General features: G+C 53.1%; 1 protein-coding gene and 1 long non-coding RNA gene across 21 annotated transcripts in view; one reads left to right on the top strand and one right to left on the bottom strand.

Moving 5' to 3' along the window:
- LOC131501222 (monocyte to macrophage differentiation factor 2) overlaps window positions 1–26,123 on the top strand; it is a 126,486-nt gene that overhangs the window by 33,916 nt on the left and 66,447 nt on the right. For 5 of the 19 annotated variants that reach the window (XM_058711036.1, XM_058711034.1, XM_058711035.1 and 2 more), the window contains 2 exons: window positions 5,374–5,475; window positions 6,155–6,224. The exons of 5 other annotated variants lie outside the window; for them this stretch is intronic. In XM_058711036.1, the coding sequence (XP_058567019.1) occupies window positions 5,454–5,475; window positions 6,155–6,224 (92 nt within the window). In that variant the 5' untranslated portion in view covers window positions 5,374–5,453. Of the gene's footprint in view, window positions 1–5,373; window positions 5,476–6,154; window positions 6,225–6,622; window positions 7,588–10,582; window positions 18,353–25,036; window positions 25,168–26,123 lie in introns of those variants that run through there. 9 more of the 19 variants (XR_009256692.1, XM_058711043.1, XM_058711044.1 and 6 more) reach the window with 9 other exon arrangements.
- LOC131501227 (uncharacterized) lies at window positions 23,730–24,993 on the bottom strand. Of its 2 annotated transcripts, none has more exons than XR_009256695.1 (2): window positions 24,908–24,993; window positions 23,730–24,039 (listed from the first exon to the last, which is right to left on the bottom strand). It is a non-coding gene; the product is annotated as an uncharacterized LOC131501227 (long non-coding RNA). The 2 variants fall into 2 exon arrangements; XR_009256694.1 differs by lacking the exon at window positions 24,908–24,993 and adding an exon at window positions 24,757–24,851.

The following is a 26,123-nucleotide window of genomic DNA, read 5'->3' as shown; positions in this document are numbered from 1 at the left end:
TTCTTTTTTTTTAATTTTTTTTTTTTTTTAACATTTATTTATTTTTGAGACAGAGAGAGACAGAGCATGAACGGGGGAGGGGCAGAGAGAGAGGGAGACACAGAATCGGAAGCAGGCTCCAGGCTCTGAGCCATCAGCCCAGAGCCTGACGCGGGGCTCGAACTCACGGACCGCGAGATCGTGACCCGGGCTGAAGTCGGATGCCCAACCGATTGAGCCACCCAGGCGCCCCTCTTTCTTTTTTTTAAATGTTTATTTTATTTTTTTATTCTGAGAGGCAGAGACAGAGCACAAGCAGGGGAGGGGCAGACAGAGGGAGACACCGACTCTGAAGCAGGCTCCGGGCTCTGAGCTGTCAGCACAGAGTCCCACGCGGGTCTCGAACCCACGAACCATGAGATAGATCGTGACCTGAGCTGAAGTCCGATGCTTAACCTACTGAGCTCTGCTCGCCTAGGAAACTTCTATTCTTGGCCGTCATAAGTGAGGCGTTCTCTTCCATTGTGTGTGCTGCTGAGTGGGTTTTGTGTGTGTACGCAAAGGCTGTTGCTTCGGGAAACACGTCTCAGTGCAGGTGCCGTGCCTGCAGAGTGTGCACCCGTGTCCCTGTGCAAAATAAGCCGATTTTCACACACAGCGGCCTGCACCCAGCTGAAGCAGACCACGTCCAGCGCCCTCATCCCCCTCCGGGTTGCCACAGCCCCGACACCCGTCGCCATACGATAGTTTTGCCTGATTGCTTATTTCGTGTCACTGGCGTCCTCGCTCTTTCGGATCCCGCTTCTTCCACGGAGCACGTGCCTGGTGAGACCCACGGAGTCACGGTGGCCACCCACCCACTACTCTCCGTGCCGGACAGCGTTCTGGGGGCCGCACCTCAGGTGTCCATGCTCCTGTGGCAAGCTTTGCGTGGTGCCCAGGTTTTGGGGAGATTACGGAACCATGGTTTTCTGGCTGTTCTCATACCAGTGTGGAGGCACACGGAGTGTAGATGGGAGGCTGCTCGGGCTATTCTCCAGGGCGATGGGGGTTTGAAGCAGGGCTTCGAGGTGGTCTTCTCGTTTGGACCGAAGGGTCACTGTCTTGGGAGCGTGGAGGTGCGGGGGAGGCTGACCCAAGGACCTAGGGGAGAAGCGGTGGCAGCCTGGACCCCAGGCGTGGCCATGGGGGTCGAGTGGAGAGGACGGACAGATTGAAAAGACGCTTGCAGGGCACTGAGTAGACAGACTCGGCGAAGGAGGGTGGGGGTGCAAGTGCCAAGGTTTCCTGGGCTGGTCTCTCCCCGCCCACCGCTGCCCCAGAAACCAGCCCCGCTGCTGCCTGCCTGGGGACAGGGCAGACGGTGCCCCATGACCAGCTGGGCTTTAGGACAGGAGGGGACCTGCTTCTCTCCCCAAAACCAGTATGCTTCTGACCGTTGGATGCTCAGGTGGGCAGGCATATGTCTGGAGGCTTCTAGAATAAGCACAGGTCCTGGGGGAGGGGCAGCCTGCTGGAGCAGGCCAGGAGCAGGAGAGAGACCCCAGGAGCCACAGGAGGAGGGAGCTCATTCCACGCAGCCAGCTGTGGTCAGCCCCGGTGTGCCCGGCACACCACCTGCGGTTGCCAGGAACCAGGCGATGTCAGGTTTCCTTTTGGATGTGGCCGAGTGGAGTGGAGCTAAGTTTGGTGCTCGGCTGCAGTAACTATCTTTGACATGGATTTCTAGAACGATCCGTGGACTGTCCTCCCCTCTGCTGATTTAATCCCTGCGTTTCTCTTCTTTACCCCCGGCTGCGGCTGACTGGGCCCGGGCTCTGTCCCGGTCCTGTGCCGGCGGCTGAGGATAAGGCCGTAAGCCAAGGTACCGGCTCTCTCCCCTAATGGGACTTAGGGTCTCACAGGGAACACAGACGTGGGCTGTCCCAATACCGAGCCAGGAGATGAAGCACAACGGTGGTTAAGTGCCGCGAACGAGGGGAGCGGGTAACGTGCCTTGGGTCTGCGAGCCGTTCAGGAGGAAGAATGAGCAGAACGTGGGGGTCGATTGGATGTGAGGGGGGAGATAGAGAAGGTTGGTGACCCGTTTCCCGGCTGGAAAACTGACCGCCTGGGTGCCTGGTGAAAAGGGGACGTGGGACAGATGGTGTACATTCCTTTGGTGGGAACTTTTTTTTTTTTAATTAAAAGAAAAAATTAAGTTTATTTATTTTTGAGAGAGACAGAAACAGTATGGGGGGGAAGGGCAGCTAGAGAGGTAGAGAGAGAATCCCAAGCGGGCTACGCGGTGCCCGCACAGAGCCTGATGTGGGGCTTGAACCTGAGAAGCCGCGAGATCATGACCTGAGCCGAAATCAAGAGTCAGTCGCTTAACCGACTGAGCCACCCAGGCGCCCCTGGTGGGTACTTTTCTTTGAATTGCTCTGGTTCTCAAGCTGTTTTCTGCGGAGGCCTGGAGGTACCCAGAGGACCACGGGGGGTCGGGGTGTGAATGACCGTGGGTTCCCCCCATCCTTGCCTCAGTCAGGAAACCCCATTTTTTTGTGTTTGTTTTTGATAACTTGGATGTAGGTCCACATGTAAGATTCCTGCACACAGTCTTTGCTTCAATAAAGGGTGTAAAATATGGTTGAAGGGCTCTGGCATGGTAGAAAGAGAAAAGCAGAAATATTTGTTGGAAGTTCAGCACATTTTTTTTAGGCGGGGGAAGGGTTCATTTTCTTCTGTTAAAGTCAAGTTGAACTTCTCTGTGATATTTTAGTAAAAAATGCGGTTGGATGCTCACTCCTCCTTCACCTTTGACCTCCATACCAGCCCATTCTCCTTCTATCTCTGCCTCCGCCCACGCCCTCCATCCCATCTCTACTCATTCTCCTACCCATTGGTCTATGTCGTGTTTGTTTGGAGATCTAGAATGATCTTCCCTGATGGTTCTTTTGGGTAACGAGTCAAGTTATTTATTTATTTTTACCTTTAAGGTTTCTAGTATAACTTCTTTTTTGTTGTTGTTTATTTATTTGAGAAAGAGTGTAAGCGGTAGAGGGAGAGAAACAATCTAAAGCAGACTCCGTGCCCAGTGTGGAGCCCGACTGGGGGCTCTATCTCACGACCCCGAGATCGTGACCTGAGTTGAAGCCAAGAGTTGGACGCTTAACTGACTGAGCCACCCAAGGTGCCCCGACTTAACTTTTTTTTTTTTTAATTTAAATCTAAGTTAATATATAGTGTAATAAGATTTCAGGAATAGAATTTAATGATGTGTCACTTACGTATAACCCCCGGTGCCGATTCCAACAAGTGCCCTCCTTGATGTCCCTTGCCCATTTAGCCCATCCCCCACCCCTCTCCCTTCCAGCAACCCTCAGTTTGTTCTCTGTGTTTAAGAGTCTCTTGTGGTTTGTCCCCCTCCCTGTGTTTATCTTATTTTTCCTTCCCTTGCCCTGTGTTCCTCTGTTTTGTTTCTTAAATTCCACATGTGAGTGAAATCGCGCATGTGTCTTTGTCTATTTCACTAAACATAATACATAACACTCTAGTTTCATCTCCGTTGTTGCAGATGGTAAGATTTCCATCTTTTGGATCGCCGGGTAATGTTCCTGTGTATTTACCACCTTTTCTTTATCCATTTGTCGGTCGATGGACGTCCAACTTAACTTCTTTATAATGACAAGTGGACTCTGAGCCACTTGCTTTTTTGTGGGGACAGGGAGGGCAGAGGTTTTACAGAAGGTATTCTCACTCAAGAAATTCACTCGAGAAAAAAGTGAAAGGACCCCTCCGCACCCCCCCCACCCCCCCGCCAAACCACAGCCATCATTGACCGGCCCTTTCTAGATGGAGCTCCTGCGTCCCCATCGACAAGGGACTCCGGTCAGTGTCTGTGCATTTACAGGTCTGTCTTCACATATGCAGATAATACAGCCCTGCTGTTCTCCACTCGCTCCCCACCCCAACACCTGCCGGCATGCCTTGGAGACGTATGCACCTAGCTGCAGATACTTCTATTTTCAAACCGCTCTGACGGGTAATTTGGTATAAAGAATTAATAATAGGAGATTGGAATAGTGGTGAATTGGTTAACCAGCGCCAGTGACAAATCCAGAGAAGCCAGGAGCGGCAGATACAAGGGACAACTATGGACCTGTCCCTCCGTCCAGGGCAGACCTCCCACCTCATTGGAAAGGGTCTGGTCTTTTTTTTTTTTTAATGTTTATTTGTTTTTGAGAGAGAGAGAGAGAGAGAGAGAGAGAGAGTGAGCGAGAGCACAGGCAGAGGAAGGGCAGAGAGAAAGAGGGAGACACAGAATCCGAAGCAGGCTCCGGGTTCTGAGCTATCAGCACAGAGCCCGACGCGGGGCTTGAACTCACGAACCGTGAGATCGTGACCTGAGCCGAAGTCGCTTAACCAACTGAGGCACCCAGGCGCCCCAAGAAGGGTCCGGTCTTTGCACACGGGATGGCAGAGAAGCTCCTGAGGGGCCTGTGGGTGCAGCTTGCTGGAAATCAGCCCTCTGGGATGCCGGGGGAGGCCAGCCACAGGAGGTACCGAGCTTCAGCACTTGCTCGGTGCCGGGGAAGCTGCTGTTTGCTGGGTGCTCCTGGAACCAGCAGCTAGAGAGGCCCCTGCAGGAACCTAGAGCGTTTCGGTGCGGTTCAGTCGTGCAGACAGCTGCTCAGGGTGAAGGTCAAACAGCTTGCTGCACGGGAGTCCCTGACGGGGGAGGGGGCCCCGTGTGCAAGTGTGTGGGGCTGAAGACAGGGTGCAGGGAGCAGCCCCCTGGCCTGGGCCACGGGCCTGCAGCATCCGGGACCTGCCGCTGTACCGCCGGCACCCAGGTCAACACCTGGAGAACAGCTGAGGCCAAGTGCTGGAGAAAGCCGTGCCCCGCCAGGCAGCTCGCCCTGGGGAAACAGCCTGGCCGAGCAGTGGAGAGAAAAGCCTGCTTCCCAGGGAATGTGGTGGGAGGACCGCAGGGGTCCGGAAGGAAGAGCCTTTCCTCCTGCGAAGCGTCTTCACTGCACTCCCCGACAAAGCCCAACAACATCGTGCCTGCGGCCGGGGAAGAATGGACTCGGTCCGGCTCCCTTGTCTCCGTTATCTCGGAGCAGGCAGAAAGTGGGGGTTTGGAGCTGAGAGGCAGGAAGTTGATAACCAGTCCCCCTTCCCCTCCTGGCAGACATTTGGGTACCTTCTGGCTCTTCCTGTGTGGTCCGTGCTGTGATGAATGTCCTTTCTGAGCCGTGTGCACGTACCAAGCAGCGTTTCTTGGGTTTTTCCATGACAGCCCATGGCCCTTCTGGGGAGCCTTAGGGCACAGGCTTTCTCTGGGGTCAGCCTTCCTGTGGCAGGGAAGGGAGGAACCCCCCTCAGGCTGTGCCCTCGGCTCTCTCCCAGGTTGAACCTTCGGGAGCTGGGCCCCTGGGCCTCGCATATGCGTTGGCTGGTCTGGATCATGGCCTCTGTGGGCACCGTCTATGTCTTCTTCTTCCATGAGCGGTAAGCCAGGGCTGAGGGGGCGGGGGTGGGAGTGGGAGCCCAGGGGAGGCGGGGCCTCCTCTCTGCTCCTGGGGAGATGAGACCCCCCCAAGATGACTCCGAAGCGTGACGGCACTGCTCTGCCTGACATCCTGGGGCTCGGGCCCGTGGATGGCCCCAAGGCCACAGCCTGTAGGGTCAATCTGAAGAGGTTTTTGAAAAGGCCCTGTGGGTCACATGTTACCCACCTTCCCTAAACCGGGTTAGCAGATGACGGGGACTCCCTTTACTTCCGTCCTGTTGTCGGGTGAAGACAGAAACAGAGAAGCAAAAGGGAACAGTTGACTTCCTGGCACACAGGTGTCAGTCGATGTGGCCACTCAGGTGGATGGAAGGCGGCTGCTTGGGCCCAGCGGGAGGAGGTGCTCAGATGACATGGCAATGACCATCCGGGCTGGAGCGTGGCAAGCGCCCACACGCGTGCCACACTCAGCATTGGCAATCCTGGCCTGTCCTCGCGAGGGCGGAAACCAGGACCACCCAGTTCCGCCAGCACCTGCTATGTGTAGCCGGGTGGCATCTGAGCCGAGGAGTGCTGGGCAGAGGGTGGAGTCCTCCTCACTTGGTCAGGGGTCCCCTCCTACCCAGCACGGGGAGCCTTACGCTGTCCCGAGGCCCAGATGGCTTGTGTTCCCGCCAGGTACAAGCTCGTGGAGCTGCTCTGCTATGTTATCATGGGCTTCTTCCCTGCCCTGGTCATCCTCTCAATGGTAAGTACCACCCACCCGGCCTGGGGGCTCCCGGCTGGCCGGAGGGACCCAGGGTGACTCTCGGGGTTGTCCAGTCGGAGCCCCTCCTCTGGCACACGGGCAGAGTGAGGTCTAGAGGGGCCGTAGAGCATGCGGCTTAATCCTGGGGAGGGGGGGGGGGCTCGACTCCTCGGCTCTGTAGCACCGACTCTGCCCAACCTCCAGTGAGCTGTGACCCTCCACGCTTCAGCCCTGCTGTGTGTTTAAGGATTAAATCCCACGGAGAGGGATTAGAATGGTGCGTAGGACGCAGTACCCAGTTGCTAAATTAAATCTGTATAATAACATCCCTGGGCACGGAGGCAGAGCCGAGGCTCAGGACTTAATGATTACCCCCTTGGGTGTTGCCACATCCTAAGCTCCCAAACCAAGCCCAGAAAGGGCAACCAGGTTCCTTCACTGCACACTTTCTGAGCCCATATGGAGCGCGGGAGGCGTACCCACAGCATCCAGCGTCCTTGCCCCGGGCGTCACTGGAGATGGACACCGAGAGGGGAAGCAGCCGGCAGCGCTTTTGTGGCCCCTGAGTGGCCAGGCCAGGGTCTACCCCCATAACCTCAGACTGTGGGGCATAGGATCTCCGGGTAGCTTTGCCCAGCCTGTGAGGGGCAGAGCCTTGCAGGGAGAGGACTGAGGCCCCCGCCCAGGAAGAGAAGAAGCTGGGTGGCCGTGCATGGACCCCGTCTCCTCCCTGACCCTCAGTTGCCCCATCTGTGAGGTGGGCACAGTAAATTCAGCCTGCCCGGTACCCTCCCTAGGCCAAGTAACAGTTTATTATTTTTATACTGTCATTGTTGGTTGATGTCAAGAGGATATTCAGTGAAATCTCACAGGTTTGTTTGTTTGTTTGTTTGTTTGTTTGTTTTTTAAATTGTATGGATTTTATCCTAAGCGTTATGGTTAGGAAGGTCTTCTTTCCCCAAGTTTAGGGATAACAGTCACCCGTGTTTTCTCCTGTTTTTTTTATGGTTTAACCTTTAATAGGTAACTTTTCTTCTAACTCTTGTTTCTCCTGTACGTGGTGATTCCTCCCCGAATACTTAGCCAGTGATGTCCATTATCTGCCGTTGAAAACCGCTGTGTGAAACTGTTAAATTCATGCATATATGTGCGTCTACTTCGGAGATTTCAATTCTGTTTCATCAAGGGGACTGTCTATCCTGGCACCAGACCATTTTGCTTAGTGTAGCTTAATTGCATTTTAATCCGTGGCCCCATTAGTCCTCCTGCTCAGGATTTTCCCGATGATTTGTATTTATTCTTACAGGTTGCTTTTTCCCCCCTCCAAGTTTATTTTCATTTAAGTACGTATATTTAAGTTATCTATTAAATATTAAATTATGTAATTCATATTAAATATTTTTAAGTTTCTAAAGTTAAATTATTTAAATTGCTTTTTATATTTAAAAAAAGTTTATGAAGTGTATTAAATTAAATATTACACTATATAATTTATATTAAATAAATATTTTTAAAGTTTTAAAAATCTTAAACATACTTTAAATGTATTCTAAAATTTTTAAAAATCTTATGAAGTATATTATTACACTGTGTATTTTATATTAAATATTTTAAAATAAAATAAAATTTTAATATTTAAACTTATTTAAAAAATTTTATGAATTAGGGGTGACTGGGTGGCTCAGTCCGACTCTTGATTTAGGCTTGGGTCATGATCTCATGGTTTGTGAGTTTGAGCCCTGCATCTGAGGCTGTCAGCACAGAGCCTGCTTGGGATTCTCTCTTCTCCCTCTGTCTGCTGTTCCCCTGCTCATGCTCTCTCTCTCTCAAAATAAATAATAGTTAAAAAAAAAAGTATGAATTATATTAAACTAAATATTACACTGTATAATTTATATTACCAAAAAAGTTTTTGAATTAAAGAAATTTAAATTTATGTTTAAAAAATGGGTGATGGACATTGAGGAGGGCACGTGTCGGGATGAGCATTGGGTGTTTGTTGTATGTAAGCAATGAATCGTGAGAATCTATTCCTGAAGCCAAGAGTGTGCTGTATACACTGTATGTCAGCTAACTTGACAATGAATTATATTAAAAAAATAAAGAAAAATTTAAATTTACTTTTTAAAATTTTTAAAAATTTATGAAGTATATTAAACATTACATTTTTATAATTTCTATGAAGTGTTTTTTAATTTAAAGCTAAATTTCTTTCAAAATTCTAATGAATTTTATTAGATTGCGTTGTATAATTTATATTCAATAAGTATTTTCAAAATCAAAAAGTTAAAAAATTGTATTTGAATTTATTTTCAGATTCTTACAAATTTTATGAAATATACTAAATATTACATGATATAATGTATATTAAATACATATTTTCAAAATTTTAAAGACTCCTTTAAATTTATTAAAAATGTTTTAAATTTTATGAATGACATGGAATAAATATTAAATTATACAGTATCCATCAACTTATGTATTACATATTTAAGTACATGTATACTTGCATACATTTAAGTACTTATATACTTGTATATGGTAAGCATATATTTAAACACATAGTCACTGCAAAAAATGAGTCTGAAAGTATGTGAACGAGCCAAAGCCGCCTTCTGCCTTCTCCCAATATCCTGCCCCAGCTGCAACCCCCATTCTGGTTGTTGTGTGTCCTTTCTATTTATTTACATGCAAGTCCACGTGGCTTTGCAGACACGCTGACTTGTCTTTCTTCTAAAAAGACGAGGTGACACGAAATGTGCTGCTCTGCAGTGTGCTTTGCTCGCTTACCACGTGTTGTGGGCGTGTTTCCATGACCGCCATATAGCGTGACACCCACCTCATAAGGACGTTGTGAAGGTGGCGTCAGATAACCCCCCGAGGCCGTTCATGCGGTGCCCGGCACGTGGCAAATACTGGGAGGCACCACACTCTCGAGGACTGAGCACATACGTTGGCGGACGTGCATCCCCTGGGATGTTCCGCAGCGGCTGAAAAGAATGGAGACGGCTCCCGCTGTGGGAATGCAGACCGATCCCCAGCAGAGGAGTGAATCCAGCATGGAGTCACAGCATGGTGGGGATGGCGTGAGCCTGTTTGTCTGGAATGATCGAGAAAGATCCGTTCCTGTGCATAGTACATACGTATGAAGTGCATGCTGCATATTGCACGTGGAGAGAGCGTTTCTGGAAGGATACCGTAAAGCACCGTTGACAGCGGTAGCCTGTAATGCGTGTAAAAGTGGACCGAGGGGCATGGGGGGGGGTGTGGCGTGGCAAGTTCTCACGCAGTCTCCGCTTGTTCCTTCTTTTTTTTTTTTTTTAACGTTTATTTTTGAGACAGAGACACAGAATGAACGGGGGAGGGGCAGAGAGAGAGGGAGACACAGAATCGGAAGCAGGTTCCAGGCTCTGAGCCATCAGCCCAGAGCCCGACGCGGGGCTCGAACTCACGGACCGCGAGATCGTGACCTGAGGTGAAGTCGGACGCTTAACCGACTGAGCCACCCAGGCGCCCTCACTACTTTTCTCTTCGTATTTTTGGTTTGGTTTCTCTAAAATGTTTCACCATGGACATGTATCACGTTTAAAAAATTGTGATAAAACACACATAAAATTTATGATTTTAGCCGTTTTAAGTATACAGTTCAGTGGCGTTAAGCACGTTCACATTATTGTGGATCTGTCGCCACCGTCCATGTCCAGAACCTTCTCATCTTCCCTAACTGGACCTCTGTCCCCGTTAGACACTGACTCCCTGTTCCTCCTCCCCCAGCCCCTGGTCACCTCCATCCTACTTCTTGCCTCCATGCATTTGATGAAGTCCTGGGGCCTTATATGCGTGGCATCCTACGGTGTTCGTCCTTCCGTGTCTGGCTTATGCCACTCAGCATCACGTCCCCCAGGTTCATCCATGTGGTAGCAGCTGTCAGAGTTTCCTTCCTTGTTAGCTCGGAGTGAGATAGTCCATCGCGTGAACTGACAAGAACAGTGGTTCATTTATCCATTCATCCGTGGATGGACGTGTGGTTGCTTCCACGCTTTGCCTGTTGTGAACCTGGTTGTACACGTTATCTGTTCAAGTCCTTGCCTTCACTTCTTTTGGGTGTATACCCAGATGTGTTAATTTTTAGAAAAGATAGACTGTAGAATATTCTCTGGGGTTTTGACAGAACCGAGTGACATCTGAGAATTAATCTGGGGGGAATTGACAGCACATGTGGGGACACCCTTCCCGGGAATCTGGGGAGGCTCACCATGCACGTCTCTTTTCGTTGGGTGGGAGGGGGGGTGGTGGGGTGCTCCCGGCCCTGCTGCCTGCTCTTCTGACCTGCGCCCCACCCTTGTTCTTGCCGACAGCCCAACACCGAGGGCATTTGGGAGCTGATGACCGGAGGGGTCTTCTACTGCTTGGGCATGGTGTTCTTCAAGAGTGACGGGAGGATCCCCTTTGCCCACGCCATCTGGCATCTCTTTGTGGCATTTGGTGCTGGCACCCACTACTATGCCATCTGGAGGTACCTCTATCTGCCCAGCACCCTGCAGACCAAGGTGTCCAAATGAGGTGGCCCAGACTGCACGGGGCAGAGCATCCTGGGAAGTGTTTCTGTGAACGTTGGTCCAGAGCACAGCGCCCAGGCCCGTCTGCGCGTCCACGGGCAGAGCTTTGATGGGTCTGAGGCTACTTCTGGTTGGTAACAGCCAGAACGTCCTTAGGGTCCCAGGTGAGAAAGAACACATTTAGTCATATTTACAGAGGAGAAGTTAACCCTGTAATGTGTTTCTATTCTAGGCAAGCGTTTCCTAATACAGACAACATTAATGTCTTCAGAAAAGGGAGCAGACATTGTCCTGGCAAACTGGGGGGGACCCTGGGCCAATATGTGCTCCTTAAGGTCCTCAGAAATCTGTTAGGGAGTCAGTGGGTTGTTTGTACCCGGCCAGCCAGGGCCTCCCCTGCTACCAAAGTCCTGGCTGGGGAATCGCACCCTGTTCAGGGAGTCACCCAGCTTTACATCAGGGATGGTGAATACCTGTGACCACAGCAGACATTACCAATCAACTGCAGCATGGTGCGGCATCAGAATTCTCCTCCAGGCGGTGCTCAGCGCAGCTCAGCACTCATGATGGCGCCTCTTAGCCTTTCTTGCCTGGCGTGCTCTGCACTGGGGTCGTGGCCAGACCAGTTAAATGTCTGTCTCCAGGCGGGGGAGCGTGCTTGCCTCCTGCACTCCTTCTCCCTTGTCCCTTTTGGGGAAGCCCCTGGAGTGGGCGGTCTGGGGCAGTAAGGGGAAACTAAGGCAGGCAACCTGAGCATACCTGACCTTGTGCTCCACTGTCGCTGGTTCTCGGTGCAGAGAACCTCAGGGCAGACGTTCTCTTCTTATGCTGACAAACCCAGAGAAGTTACCAGCCATTCGTTGGTTGGGGGGGTGGGGGAGGGGGGGCGGCAGGCCTGGAACTTGCTGGCCTGCTCCACGTTTAGGGCTCGTGATGCCAACATTCGGTGATTCTTGCTTGTTGCCAATCAGTGGCCCTGAGAGGCTCCTCCCATGAGCCCCAGAGGGAAGGTTCCATAGGGATCTGGGCAGAGTGTCCCCAGTGTTGGGATACTCCCACCTCTGAAGCCCCCAGCAGCCCAATGTCAAGGCCTCCAGGGACCTGTCCTCACAGCGTCCTCCAGGGGCTGGGCTGGCCGCTCTGACCTGGCGCATGGACATTTACTCGGGAGGGGATCCAGGCCCAGCCCCCAATCTGAATGGGAATCTCAGAATCTCTGGATCAAACCTCTGTCTCAAGGTAGACAGGCCTCAGTCTGCGACTCCCAACCAGAGTTGGGTGGGCAAAAAGACAGGATGCCTTATGCTTCGTTCTAGTACATTCCAGGATACTTCAGGGTCCCAGCATCTGGAATCCCCATGTACCGAAGCCAGTTTTAAATCATCCAGCACATTCCTGAGATAGGCGGGTTCTGAGCCAGCAGATGCTTTGGGGAATTTTTTGCTCTCGGGCCTGTGCGTGGGTGTGTGCGGGTGTGCACACACGTGTGCATGTCTGTGTGTCTTCGCTGGCATTCCCAGCCTCTGGAAGCTGCCTTCATCTGGTCTGCTCGCCATCAGTTGGGGTCAGGGTTGGAGGGTGGGGATGAGGAGAGGAAGCTTTGTGGGGGCGGGGCCCTGGGGAGGCCCTCTTCCCTGAATGGGGGCAGGGACGCAGTGCTGTGATCTCTGCCTGGGCCTGAGGCAGGGGGAGGGGCTCGCGTTAGCTCTGGGAAGCCCATCAGGAAACCTCCCAAAGCAAGGCCCCAGCCCCGTGCCAAGCTGACGTGAAAGTCCTGTCACAGCCAAAGCCCCGTTACGGGACCGGGCCTGGGTGCCTGGGACCTGGGACTTCAGTGGCTCTGCAGCTGAGTTCTTTATGTGATACCTTCATTTCCTGCCCCCTCCTCCTGCCGTTTTGGTCTTGCATCATTTTACACCCCCCCCCCCCCCCCCCGAGGCAGCCTGCCCCTTCGTGCCCCACACCTTTTGAGGCACTGGTTCACCCCTCCATCCACCCGTCTCATCCCCACTCCTCCTTCAAAGCCCTGCTCAGGCGTCAGTATCGAGGGACTTCCGGCCTTCCTCTGACTTGGGGGGCTCCCGCCTGCTTCCCAACACCCCCCGTGCTCACCTGCACCACAGCTTTGATCTCTGTCCTTTGTCACCCTGGTCCTTGCACCTGCTCCCCGACCCAGGAGCTCTTTGAGAGAGGCACGGTGTCCTGCTGGGTCTGACATCAAATCTGGCATCTTCTGTTAGTAAGGGCTTGGGCCAGTTCCTTAACCTCTCTGTGCCTCAGTGTCCTCAGCTATAAAATGGGTATAGTAAGGCGGCACTTCGCAGCGTTGCTTGAAGGTTCAGTAGGATAACGAATTAAACTCCCGGCCTCGTATCCTCATAGCTCTCTTAGTGGTCCACGTGAGAACCAACCTCTGATAATGAAGGTGACACCCTTCTAGGCGTGTCAGCGGTACTAGCCAGAGGAATGAATGACTAATGGTGGAATTTCAGACTGTGGACAGGCTGGTGAGGACACCGCTCTGTAGGGCCTTGACCACATTCCTTCCCCTTATTCCACTTCAGGGTGTTTCCTGTGAACCCTTTCTCTCCCTCAGCATCGTTGTGAAAGTGAGTTTCCCAGCATTCCATTTCATCTAAACCCAGACCTTGGACCTCTTCCAAAATGTGTCACAAACAGTGCAGGAAAGGACAAGATGTTGCTCAGGCCATCCCCTCCTGTGGGTAAGCATTCTAGTCTGTGCATTGGACATGCAGGGGTGGAGAGGGAGGGACACTGGGAATTCAGAAGCCAGCCCCCTCTTCCTGGCCACCTTTGAGGCTGTCGTATGCCAGGACGACCCAGCAAAGTGACCATCATGCCCCAAGGAGCCAGGGAGGCGGTTTGCAGACCTCTTTGACGTTCTGGGTGCTTCAGCAGCTGTTCCTGAGTTAGGTGGACACTGCTGGGGTGGGTGAGGGGTGGGAGCCGGTGAGCAGGGAGGGATGAAGGCGGGTTGGGGAGGCTCCCGCCGCTTGGCCGGGCTGGGGGACAGGCCTGGAGGTGACAGCCTGCTGACTGAGTCCACTGGCGGTCGTCTGGGCAAGCCAGAGCAGGTGCGCTTGCTGGTGAGGCCTGCCTGCCAGCCGGTGGGAACCCCCTGATGGGTCCTGGGCAGAACTTGCCGAGGGTAGTCCCCGGGGCCAGCGGTCTCTCGGGCCAGGGGTCTTTAAGCCAACGCCACACACCAGACCTGCCTTTCTTGACTGGAAATTGCACGTGTGGTGGGAACGGGACGGAGCGTCCCTTCTCCCCATCAGCATCGGGCTCAGGCTGGGAGCACCCTAGGAGGGCACCGGTCACCGGTGGGTGCGGGATGGGAGTCCCAAGTGGGTCTAGACTGACGGTGGGGGTGGGGGCCCCGCACAGCGGGGTGATGTAGAGGGCTTCCCCAGAACGTGGCATTCCTAGGTTTTCTGGGGTTTTCTGCACACCAAGCTCTCTTTTCCATTTCGTCTGCAAAAGCTGAAGCGCTGGGAATGTTTTCCCAGCTCAGGCCTCCTTTGGGAAGCAGGGGCGGGGACAGCTCAGGGGCTAAGAGGGGCAGGGAGAGCTCAGAGGTCTGAGAAGTGACTCTAGTGACTTAGAAAGCCACCGCCTACCGTGCAACCCGATGCCGCAGGGTGGGCTCTGGGGACCTCATCGTGGGGTCCTGAAAGGATAGGTCCACTACCCCCAAGTCTGGGCTGAGCATTTAAAAAAAAATTTTTTTTTTGATGTTTACTTAGTTTTGAGAGAGAGAGAGAGACAAGTGCAAGTGGGGGAGAGGCAGAGAGAAAGGAAGACAGAATCTGAAGCAGGCTCCAGGCTCTGAGCTGTCAGCACAGAGCCCGATGTGGGGCTCGAACTCAGAAACCGTGAGATCATGACCTGAGCCGAAGTCGGACGCTCAACTGACTGAGCCGCGCAGGCGCCCCTGGGCTGAGCATTTTTAATGATTGAGAAAGCAAAACAAAGCACTAGTGTGTAGCATTTGCTGATTTCCCTGGTGTAAATGCTCCCATGGCCAGTTTCCAGCTACCCCAGTGACACCACCGAAGATGCCTGGGGAGGGGATGAGCGTCTTTGACCCTCACAAGCCCGCACGGGCCCGCCCAGCACGCCGCTGCCCCACCGCTTCCTGACTGTGCCCCCTCACGCACGGAGCCGGGCCGGCCCGGGATGCCCAGTTGTGAGAACAAACCAGCTCTGCAGGGTCCCCGTGCGGGGTCAGGCGTGGCATCGAGATGCTCGGAAACTCCCCCTCGGGAGTCTGGAACCGGGAGCCGGTGGGACCTGATCCAGGTCCGGCCCTACGCTGGGTGGCACCCAAGACTTTCAGCCACGTCCGGCAGCTCACGTGCGGGATGGAGATTGCGGTCAGCACACGGAACTGCTTTCTCTTGTGAACCGGGGGCAAAGACCATGCCTCTGCTGGAGGAAGTCAGAGCAGTGTTCATGACCCCAGGGCTTGGCCAGGGAACCTCCACAGGGCTTGGCTGAACCACAGATCCAGCCCCCCCCCCGCCCACCACCCCGGGGACTGCTGAGCCAGTAGGTCAGGATGGCACTCTGGAGTCTGCACTCTTCCGGGTGGTCTGGACACTGTTTCTAGAAGCCCTGCTCTGGAGCCCATCCCCTTTGAGGCCGTGCCCTGCACGTTAGTGATGGGGTCATGGAGTCAGTCTCCAGAGGACAGACACGTGTCCGGGGTGGGGGGCACCAAACCACTGCTCTTGCTTTGGGTTCCGTTTCACTTAGTTTCCCAGATTCGTGGCGTTAATGCCCCTCAGCAGCCTGTGTTTATGCACAGGCCGTTCCTGAAATTGGGCTCTTTCACTGACGTTTCATACGCTTTGTCCCAAGCCCTGTGATTTATGTCGTTTTTACAAGCACTCTAAGAGGTGGGTATGAGCCCATTTTACTGATTTGGAGACTAAGGCTCAGAGGGGTCAAGTAACTTGTCCAAGGGCACACAGCCAGTATGTGGCAGCCATGGGCTCTCCCCCACTCCACTGTCTGCTCCCTAAAACACTGGCAACCCCATTTTTGGGTTCCCAGCCCGTGGATAGGAGCGCTTGAAATGGTGGTAGTCTCCGTGTTTCTGTTTCAGCCGGTTCATGTGCTCTGAACGGTTATTGCAAATGTGTGAGGCTTCATTCAGTAGCCCCGCATTCAGGCCAGCGTGGGAGACACGGGCAGAAACTCCCACCCAGTCTTTCAAAGGACACTCATTTGGGGGAGCGTGTAGCCATCTGGCTCCTAGTGGCCGGGTGGCTGGGAGGGGCCGCGCTGTGTCTCTCCCTAGATTTACTCTGAGGACACTCTGGCCAGATGCCGGCGCTCACCGCAGCAGCCGGATTCCCTGCGAGGGCTCCGAGCCCCAGGTCCCGACGGGACACCTGCCCACGCACAGGTGGCTGGCAGGAAATGTGTGGATCCCAGACCCATCGGCCTTTCTGGTTGCCTTACTTGAGGTGAGATGAGCAAGTCTGGGAGCCTGAGCCAACGCTGACCTTGAACATGAGCCAGAAGGGGTGGCACAGCTCAGTTTTGTCCCCGGAGAGTGACGATGAGAGCGGGGCAGTGATACGCCCGGGGCACAGAGCCAGGTCGGGCTGGGGCCAGTGCCTTTCCCTCCCATACTTTTCTTTTCTTCCCTGGGTCCCGCAGCCCATGCTCTGGGTAGAAGGCTGTGGCGAATCCTGAGCCATCCGGTGACTGGCTGTGCAGCCCTCTGCTGCCTCTCTCACAGCCTGGTGGCTCAGGCGGCATGGCTCCCCCTGGTCTGGCAGGGAGGAAGCACCAGCCCTCCCCCGTGGCCTTGCTTTCCGTGCGTGGATGTGAGAAGCTTCCCTCTTGCTGTGTGACTTTCGGCAGATTACTTGCCCTCTCTGGGCTTTCGTCTGGTCTGCTGTTAAAAAGAGCTGGTTGGTCTTACTCAGCTGATTGTAAGCTGCTGCCGGTCCATTTCCGAACTGTGCACGTCAGGGATGAGCACAGAGCCCAAACTGGCGGGCTGGCTGGCTTGACTCCGCATGGCAGACCCTTCCCCAGATTGAGGAGAGGTCCCCTGGGGGAGCAGAGGGCTGTGGACCCAGCTCCTCCCGGGAGTAACACTGAGACCCTCCTCTGTGCCCAGACGCCTCTGATAGATACCGTGTAGGGAAAATAAAGGGAACTCCAGGGGACGGAGAAACACCATACATCACGTACAGAAGCTCTGTGCAGTCTGGTGTCGACCCGGGTGGCTATTTACTCGTAAGTCCACTAAAATTAAATAAAAACAGAAATTCAGTGCCGCAGGGGTACTAGCCACATTTGAAGTGCTTACTGAGTAGCCACGTCTGGCTAGTTGCTCCCAGCGCAGGTAAAGACAATCTTCATCATCCCAGAAGCTTCCGTTGGACAAACACTAGTACATCAGTGGTTCTCAAACTTTTTGGAACCCCTTTGTGCCCTTAAAAATCGTTGAGGACACCAAAGAACCTGTGTTTATGGGCTATCTCTAATATTGACATTCATCACCCTTGAAGTTAAAAGGGACAACATTTGAAAATACCTATTCGCGTAAAGATAACCTCATTTCACATTAACCTAAGTAACATATTTTTCTACTCAAAATAACTATTTTTTCCAAACAAAAGAGATTCGGGTCGAGGCGTGGCATTGTCTTACGTTCTTGCAAATTTCTCGAAATGTCTGGCTTAACAGTAGACAACTGGAATCTCGTGCTTGCTTTGACACGAGCGTGTGCCCATCGCCTGTGATGTAGCCTCGGGAAACCTTTGCATGAAGGCTGCGGAGGGACAGATAAATAATGTAGCGGTAGTATGAAAACAGCTTGACCTCGGGCCTTGGGAGACTTTCCCCTTTGTGGTACAGTTGGTAACAAATGTTGCACACACCAACACTCTCCCAGAGCTGGAGCTGGAGAGGTGGGCGGGACTGGGAGGCAGAGGGGTTGTGAGCGACCGTCAGGGACACCCGGTTGAGGGCAGGCCCTACATCTTTACCGATCATGCCCAGTGCCCAACACAGCACATGGCACTTAGGTGCTCGGTGCACATTTGTGGGGGGAGTGGGGGGAGCTCAGTCTGTATCTCCTCCTCCTCTTCCGAGGTGGGGAAGGCGAGGCTCGGGAGCCTCCTGTAGGCGTCGGCCCTTCGCATCCAGGCAGCAGACCCGAGCTTGATATTTTTGGAGAACTGGTTTAGCAGCTTCCACCGCCTGCAGCAGGGGTTCACCTTTCTCGGTTCCGTCCCCCTCTTTATCTGCGTAACAGGCCATATACAGCCAGCTCTAGACATGTACACATTTTGTTCTTGTATCTTTCTTGTATGTTTCTCCCGGCAGCACCTGGCAGGAGGGAATTGCTGTTTCCTTATTACATGGGGAGCCTGAGGCGGTTGGGAGAGGCCGCCTGACTTGCCCAAGGTCATCCGGTGGTGCAGGGCAGGGCTGGAACCCAAGTCATGGCCCTGGGGTGTCACACCCTCCTCCTTCCACTGGCTTGCTCCCTGTGAGCTGAGCTCTGGGGCAGCGGATGAAGGCCTCGTTCTCCTGTCTTTAGCAACGCCATCCCTTGGCTGCTCAGCTCCTGAGCTGAGTCCGTTTTACCTGAGCCCCGAGAGGCTTGAGGATGCTTCTGCATTCTCTGCTCCGGGCTGGGACTCTCTGCAGGGGGCACGGACACTGGAGCCCCAAGCCTCTCACAGGGCCTGGCAGCCAGTGAGCCCCCTGAGTTGTGGGACTGCTGTTCGTTACTGGGGTGTGGTGGGCGGCGGGCGCAGCCCTGATTGGTTATCCCGGGTCTGCGTGGAGTCCCTGCGCCCATCCAACCTGCTGTCTCCTGACAGCCTTCTCTGTGCAAGCTGGCCTTGTGATGGGCTCTCAGGACCGACCTGCGCCCTCGTAGTGGTGTTAGGAGGGGAGATGCATCACTCCGGCTGCGGCCCGTATCAGGAGGGTCACCTGTGCGCCATGGGATCTGCCTGGCGTGGGTCAGCGGTCCTCCTCCGTTTATTCCCAGATACCTGTCTCCCAAACCTTTTTGATTACTACCCATCAGGAGAAATGCATTTTACACTGTGATTCCAGTTTACACATCCGTCACCGACGCAGCCCCAGCTTGTGTGATGCGCTACCCGCCCTGTCGGTCCTACCCCTTGTCATTGATTCAGGTCGCTGGTTGTAACCCACCAAGTGACTTTTACGCCGCAAGAGTGGGTCTGAACCGTCAGCTCTGGGAATCGTTCTGGGTGGTACTGTCCTGCAAAGCCATGGGCACTGGTACTGGGTGCTTAGTGCCTGTTCTGCCGTGATTGGGGGGTCGGCGTGGTGCCATACCTCGGGAACGTGCGTGCCCAAGGCCAGATGGGGACAGTTAAAGAGAAAGAAGTTAGTAGCCTCAGAGGATCTGGCAGCTCAGAACCCTGACCCCACTGAGAGGAATGCAAGACCAGATTTTTGGGTCTCTTATCCTGGTGATGATGGCCCCACGTTCTGGGGGGCCCTGGGGCTGGATGGGTCATAGAAATCTCCGGCGGGCTGAATGTGTGTCCGCCTTGATTCAGGCAGGGCTGGGAAGGGAGACAGTGAATCTGTTTGAAACGTGAGGGGACCCAATTTTGCAAGGGCTGTTTTGCCTCCATAAGCAATTTCAAATTTCGGGCCCTGACCCCGCTGAATGAATCGCCCGCCAGGCCTGTTTACATTGCCGGGTTTCACTACGAATCTGTCTGCTTCTGCGCAGGAATGGTTCCTGTTGCTTGTTAAGGCCTTTCTTGGGGGGGCGGGGAGGGGGAAGCGGGAGCTCTGACTGTCCTTTACACTCGTCTTTCTAGACCTAGAGTGTCTACGACGTCGGGGACTGGCATCTGTGGCATGACTTTTTTAAAATGTCCTGCTGGTATTGGACCCTCTCTGTGTTTGTGAAATTGCTATTTTGTATTAACACAACGTTTGATAAACATTTGTAGGAAGAGGAATAATCCTGTCTGTGAATGTTCTTGTTCCCAGTGGAGTAGAAAGAATTTAAAAAAAAATAAAAATTCAAGATGCCTCACTCTGGCCCAGTTGTCTTCTTACAAATAACATCTGTCCATTCTTTTTATAAAAGCAGTCTCTGTTCACTATAGAAAACTTGGAATATTTAGAAAAACATGAAGTAAACTAAAAAGCTTGCATTAGCTGTCTGTTGCTGTAAAACAAATTATCCTAAAATATAGTGTCTTAAAACATCAATAATCGTCAACATCTCTCATGGCTACCCCTGGAAAAGACAGTCTTTTTCCATGGTCGGTAAGGTTCCAGCTGTGAAAACATCAAAAGCAAAGACATCTTTTGTTTTCTTTGTCATTATTTTTAATGTTTATTTTTTTTCTTTTTAATTTTTTAAAAATGTTTACTTATTTCTGAGAGAGAGAGAGAGAGAGACAGAGTGCAAGCAGGGGAGGGGCAGAGAGAGAGGGAGACACAGAATTCAAAGGCTCCAGGCTCTGAGCTGTCAGCACAGATCCCGATGTAGGGCTGGAACCCATGAACACTGAGATCATGACCTGAGCTGAAGTCGGATGCTTAACTGACTGAGCCGCCCAAGTGCCCCCAAAGACATCTTTTTTTTTTCTTTTTTTTTCTTTTTGCTTTTTTTTCCCTCCCCTCCCCTTCCCTTTCTTTTGTTAGAGAGCATGAGTAGGGGAGGTACAGAGGGAGAGAGAGAATGTTAAGCAGGCTGCATACCCAGCACTGAGTTCAAGGCGGGGCTTGATCTCACAACCAGGAGATCATGACCTGAGACAAAATCAAGAGTCACATGCTTAACCAGCTGAGCCACCCAGGTGCCCCAAGCAAAGATATTTTAATCCATACCCACAAGTGACTTCCCTGTTGGTCTGGGTTTCCCTTTACAATGTGGCAGCTGGGTCCCAAGAGAAAGAAAGAGCCAGGCAAGAGACATAGTGTTGTTCACGACCTAGCCTTGGAAGTCGTGTAACTTCACTTCTGCCTGCCGTGTTCTACTGTTGGACACTGCTAAAAAGTCCTCACGGGGGGGAAAAAAAAAGCCCTCCCAAGATCAAGGGGAGTGTGTTTTCTTGAGACCACATGTGGTCATGTTTGTGATTTTATGTTGTGATCATATCACATGGTGATATTTTTGGCTGATGAAATTGATTCTAACTCCTACTTGGGATTGAAAAACAACTTTTCAACATGTTCCCCAGTCCCAAGACTGGGACTAGAATTTCCAGAGGCTTCACTACCTGAATAGTTGATTGATAACTGGGGGGTAGATTATTTAAGTCCCACCCAGACTAAAATCTTTAACAGTCAAGTAAATGTTCAAGTTCTGTTAAACAAACACTCAAGAGTAAAGTGACTTGACATCACTTATTTTAATGGCACTGAACCCTTTGAGCTGAACACACTTATGACCTCTGGCTTCATTTCCCATATATATGACTTGAATTCCTGTTTTCCAATTAAATATCTTACCTGAGCTACAGATCCAAATACCTACTAGAAATCTACATCAGAATAGACGTATCAACTTTAAATTGAATAATCTCAAATACCATGAGTCCTAGTACCCTGTGCTTTCCCAGGGCATACATTGTTGACTGGAAGTTGCTCAGCATATGATGTGCCAAGAAAAATAACAATTGCTGAGTTTTGACTGATGAGTGTACAAGGAATGGCCCAACCCAGAGCACTGCTATTTATGGGTTGTGGCAGTGAGTTCATCAGGAATGGGATCCCGGGATGAAGTGTGGCCAACCCCTTCTGGTGATGCGTCCAGAAAGAAGGGCCGGGATCTAAGGTTCTCCATGTGCCTGCTGCCACCTGTCCTTGTCTTCTGGTCCCCTCAAGAGCCCTGGCTTTCTGCCTCTAGACCCATCACCCCCAGAAACCTGCACTTTGACCTTAACCAGATGCTTTTTCTTTGGGCTCCTTTGCCCCTTTGGTTGATTGAGTCCCGGGACTCTGGTGCCCTCTGGTGGCCACAGAGGGCAGCTCAACACAACATTTTATTTGTGGATTTCCAAAGGCCTTCAACCCTTTGTAGTTTAGACTTGTTTTGCTCACCTGCCCATGGGCCTGGAGCAGGGATACAAAGATGAATAAAACTCAGTTCTTGTCCTTGATAAGCTTCCAGGTGAGGGGATGCAAAGGAGATGGGTGGGAATCTATTCATTCCTTTTGTTTACTCATTTAACCGCTACTGAGCACCTACCTAGTAGGTACTGAGTATAGCAGTAAGGAAGGCAGTTGGAGGCCTCCCTTTACAGAACACAGACGCCCGTGGGCGTTAAATACTCCAGAAAATACATTTAGATAGTGATACATGCCTATGAATGAAATAAAACAGGTAACGAGATAGAGAATGACCATAGGGGTGACTGTCAAGAGAATGGTCTGGAGACAGTAATGGAGCTGAGTTTTAATGAGAGAAAGGTGCCAGCATTCAGACACAAAAGGAGGAGCATTTTAGGAAGAGGAGACAGCCAAGGGAAAAAGGCTTCAGAGGAGGGAATGAGCTTAGAGCGTTTGAAAGCAGGAGTTTGGTATGGCTGGAGCCCTGTGATGGAGGGAGCAGTGGGCCGGTCAGCAGGGCCAGCTGGGAAAGGGTTTGAGCCCTGCCTGAGTCTCTGCAAAGGGGAGTCATGGGGGAGCGTGGGCCGAGGAGTAACATCTCATTTGTCTTTAAGAAACATAGTTTGATATGGGAACCCACGGGAGCACAGGGGAGGCGTCTAGATCCAACTCTGGCAGTCAGGGAGGCCTTCCTGGATAAAGTGTATTAGTTATCCATTCCTGCGTAGCAAACTGTCCCCAAACTCAGTGGCTTACATTAATAAGAAGCATTTATCATCGCACAGTTTCTGGGAATTGGGGCATAGCTTTGCTGGGCGGTTCCGGCTCGGGGTCCCTCACGAGGTGCCGTCAGCACCTGGTGAGGGCTGTATTCATCTGAAGGTTGTTGAGGCTGGAGGGCTCACATCCAAGATGGCGCACTCATGTGGACGGCAGGTTGGTGCTGGCTGTTGGTTTCTCACCATGTGGATCTCTCTAGGGCTGCTTGAGTGTTCTCTCAACACAACCGGCAGCTTCCCCCAGAGCGAGGGATCCCAGAGAAAGCAAGGAAGCCACGCCTTTTATGGTTTAGCTCCAGAAGTCACGCTGTCATTTTGGCAGATCTCGTTGATTACATAGGTCGGGGCTATTCAGCACAGGAGGGGACCCCACAGGGGTGTGAACACCAGAGGGTGTGAATTGTTGGGGATCTCCTGGGAGGTTGGCTGCCTAATCTGAGTCCTAAAGGAAGAGTGCCAATTGGCCAGGTGATGAAGATTAAGGTTAGGGGCTGAACTGTGTCCCCTTGAAATTCTTAGGTTGAAGCCCTGATTCCCTCTGCCTCAGAATGCAACTGTATTTGCAGTTAGGGCCTTTAAGAGGTGATTAAGGTAAAACGAGGTCATCGGGATGGGCCCTAATCCAGTATGACTGGTGTCCGTGTAAGAGAAGATTAGGACACAGAGGGACACACAGGGAGACACCCATGTGAGGGCGCAAGGAGAAGACAGCCATCTGCAAGACAAAGACAGAGGCCTCAGGAGAAGCCAAACCTGAGGACGCCTTGATCTTGGCCCTCTAGTCTCCAGAACTGTGAGCAAATAAATATTTGCCGTTGAAGCCGCCCAGTTTGTGGTATTTTGTTATGGCGGCCCCAGCAAACTAACAGAGCTGAGGAAAGGTGTTCCAAGGCCTGAGCCAAATAGTTGGCATTGCTAGATCCTGAAGAGCAGGGGGCCGGCAAACTCTTTCTGTACAGAAGCAGAGAGTAGTATTCATTCTCAGTTATTCCAGGCCTTAAGGTCTCTGTTGCAAGAAAGCAGTTATAGACAATACATAAACAAATGGGTGTAGCTCTGTTCCAATAAAACTTTATTTATCAAAGCAGCAGCCCAGAGGCCATAGTTTGGCAACCCCTGCTGAAGAGGGGTGCAGGGAGGAGTGGGAGATGAGCCTGGGTCATGGTGAGAACCAGGCTCTCCTTTCAGCCCTGATACCTGCCTCTTGAGGGTCAAGGTTGGGCGTGTGTATATGTATATGGGGAGTCCTATAAAGGTTCTTACATGTATGGGGGGAGTCCTGTAAAGGGGATTGTTCGATCACATGGTCTCAGGCTCAGTTCTTGGCTCCACCTGTCCGGCCTCTCTGAACCTTTATTTCGTCATCTGCAAAGTGAGTGCGACAACATCTGAGTCACAAGAGTCGATGTGAGCTCTGGGGCCTCGCTACAGCCCCTCACATAGGGTCTGGCACACTGTAGGTAGGTGGTCTATAAATATCCGTTCCCATCCTCCCCTTTCCTCCTGCATATATGCAATCGTTACTATAAGAATTTATACCCCAGTAGCAACATGGCAGCAAAAAGCTTCACTGCCAGGGGTAGAATTATGCATCTACACCCAAGACCACATGAATCCCCCATGTGACAAAGGGACAGTCTTTCACCAAGTGAAAGTCTTTCCCCCAGCTGGAGGGCTGGTGCCAAAGCGATTTTTAAGGGCACGAGCTTCTTTTAAAACACCTTATCCAACGAGGTTGTTGGGCCAGAGCCCTGGAGCTGACCTGGCCCCGTTTTGCATTGTTTTAAGCAGAGGCGTCATGTTTTGATTTGTCATTTAAAACTCAGGCTGCGGGGTAGGGGACAGATTGTAGGGGAGATGGAACCTGCCACCCTGTCTCCTCTCAGTGTCTTAGACGTTCATATATTGGGGCCGCCCCCCTTTTGGTAAGCGTTTGCTTTACCCTTGTCCCTCCTTTTCTTGGTCCTGTCCATTGGGGGACTACAAAGTGGGGACACAACAGCCCACTGGTCTCCCAGAGCCTTAGAGGAGCAAGTGGCCCCTGAGCTTAGTGTGGCCCCGCCTCTCCTGCAGAGGCCTCACCTCTTGAGCTGGAGACGGGGGTGGGCCGCCTAGTCCTGTCTCTCCGCAGCCAGCCCGCCCTCATCAGGAGACCCCGCCCCGATCTTGGAGGCCACGCCCACACCCATTAATTGGCCGGCAGGTGGCGCTGGCGCCCCGCCCAACATCTCACCAGCTCCGCCCCTCCCTTGAGGCCCCGCCTTCTCAGGGTCTCGTCCTCGTCCATTGGGTGGCCGGCGGGAGGAGACACCGCCCCGCCCGTCGGGCCCCGCCCCCGAGAGGCCTTGCCCCCCCCTAAGGTCCCGCCCCGTCCGTTGGGCGGCCGGCAGGAGGCGCCGCGACACGCGCGGGCGCGGGGCGAGGGTCGAGGGCGCGGGCGGACGTTGGTGTGGGAGCCGCGCGGAAACGCAGCGGCGGCGGACTGTGTCGGAGGTGAGTGCGGGGTGCGCGAGGAGCGGCGGCCGGGGCGCCGGGGCGCGGAGCCGGCCGGCGGGGAGGCCGCGGGGCGCGTGCTGGGGCAACGGGGCCCTCACGGGGCATCTCTTGGGCAGTCCGGTTGCCATGGAGACCGGCTACGGTCGGGCTCCCGGGCGCCGTCCCGGGGGGGGGTGGTGGTGGGGGGTGGGACCCGAAGCGGGGCGAGCGCGGGCGAGCCGGCCTGCGGGTTCCAGGGTTCGCTTGAGGCCACCGTCCCCTGAGACCCGGGAATCTGGCCCCCCACTGCAGGGGACCCCTGGGCCTCAGCCTCCCTGGTGCTCCCTTAGAGGGGGGGTCTGGCATTGCGGGCGTCGCGGGGGAGCAGGGCGCGGGGGTCCGCGCCCTCCCTCCAGGGTCGGGTGACATTCCCCCCCCCCGCCCCCGCCCACAGCCCGCCCCGGTTTTCCTGTTCACGCAGCAGCGCGTTCCCCACTCGTGTGCCAGCCGAAAGCATTGTCTCCCAGCTATTTCTGTACCACCTCCGGCCCCTCGACAAATACTGCATCTAAGAAAACAGATGCTGAGCTGGAGCTCCTGGGGGCCCCGTGGAAGAAACTGGTTTATTTCCCGTCAGGGAGCCGGTTGGTGGCACCGCGGGGGGAGCTGCAGACGCGCCGGCTCAGCGCACCGCCCCCCCCCCGCCCCCCCGCCCTCAAGTGTTTGGTTAATCTGAATTGCCCGAAAGAATTTTGTCAGTCGCCAGTGATTACAGGTGTCTCCGGTTAGCACGGGGCCACCTCTCGTGCATTCCAGAGAGGAGCCAGTCCTTAATCCCACTGGTGGAAAAAGCCCCCTCTAAGGCGGGTAGCATGTCAGAATCACATCTGATTAAATTCTTTTTGTATTTGAGAGCCTTGCTTCGGCTGGAGCTGTCGAGGTAGGGTTTATGGATGGTGGGGATAAAGCAGAGC

This window comes from Neofelis nebulosa, chromosome 18, assembly GCF_028018385.1.
Source record: "Neofelis nebulosa isolate mNeoNeb1 chromosome 18, mNeoNeb1.pri, whole genome shotgun sequence".
In the NCBI taxonomy this organism is placed as follows: domain Eukaryota; kingdom Metazoa; phylum Chordata; class Mammalia; order Carnivora; family Felidae; genus Neofelis; species Neofelis nebulosa.
Note: the sequence above shows the minus strand (reverse complement) of the source record. Positions and strands in the feature narration are given on the sequence as shown.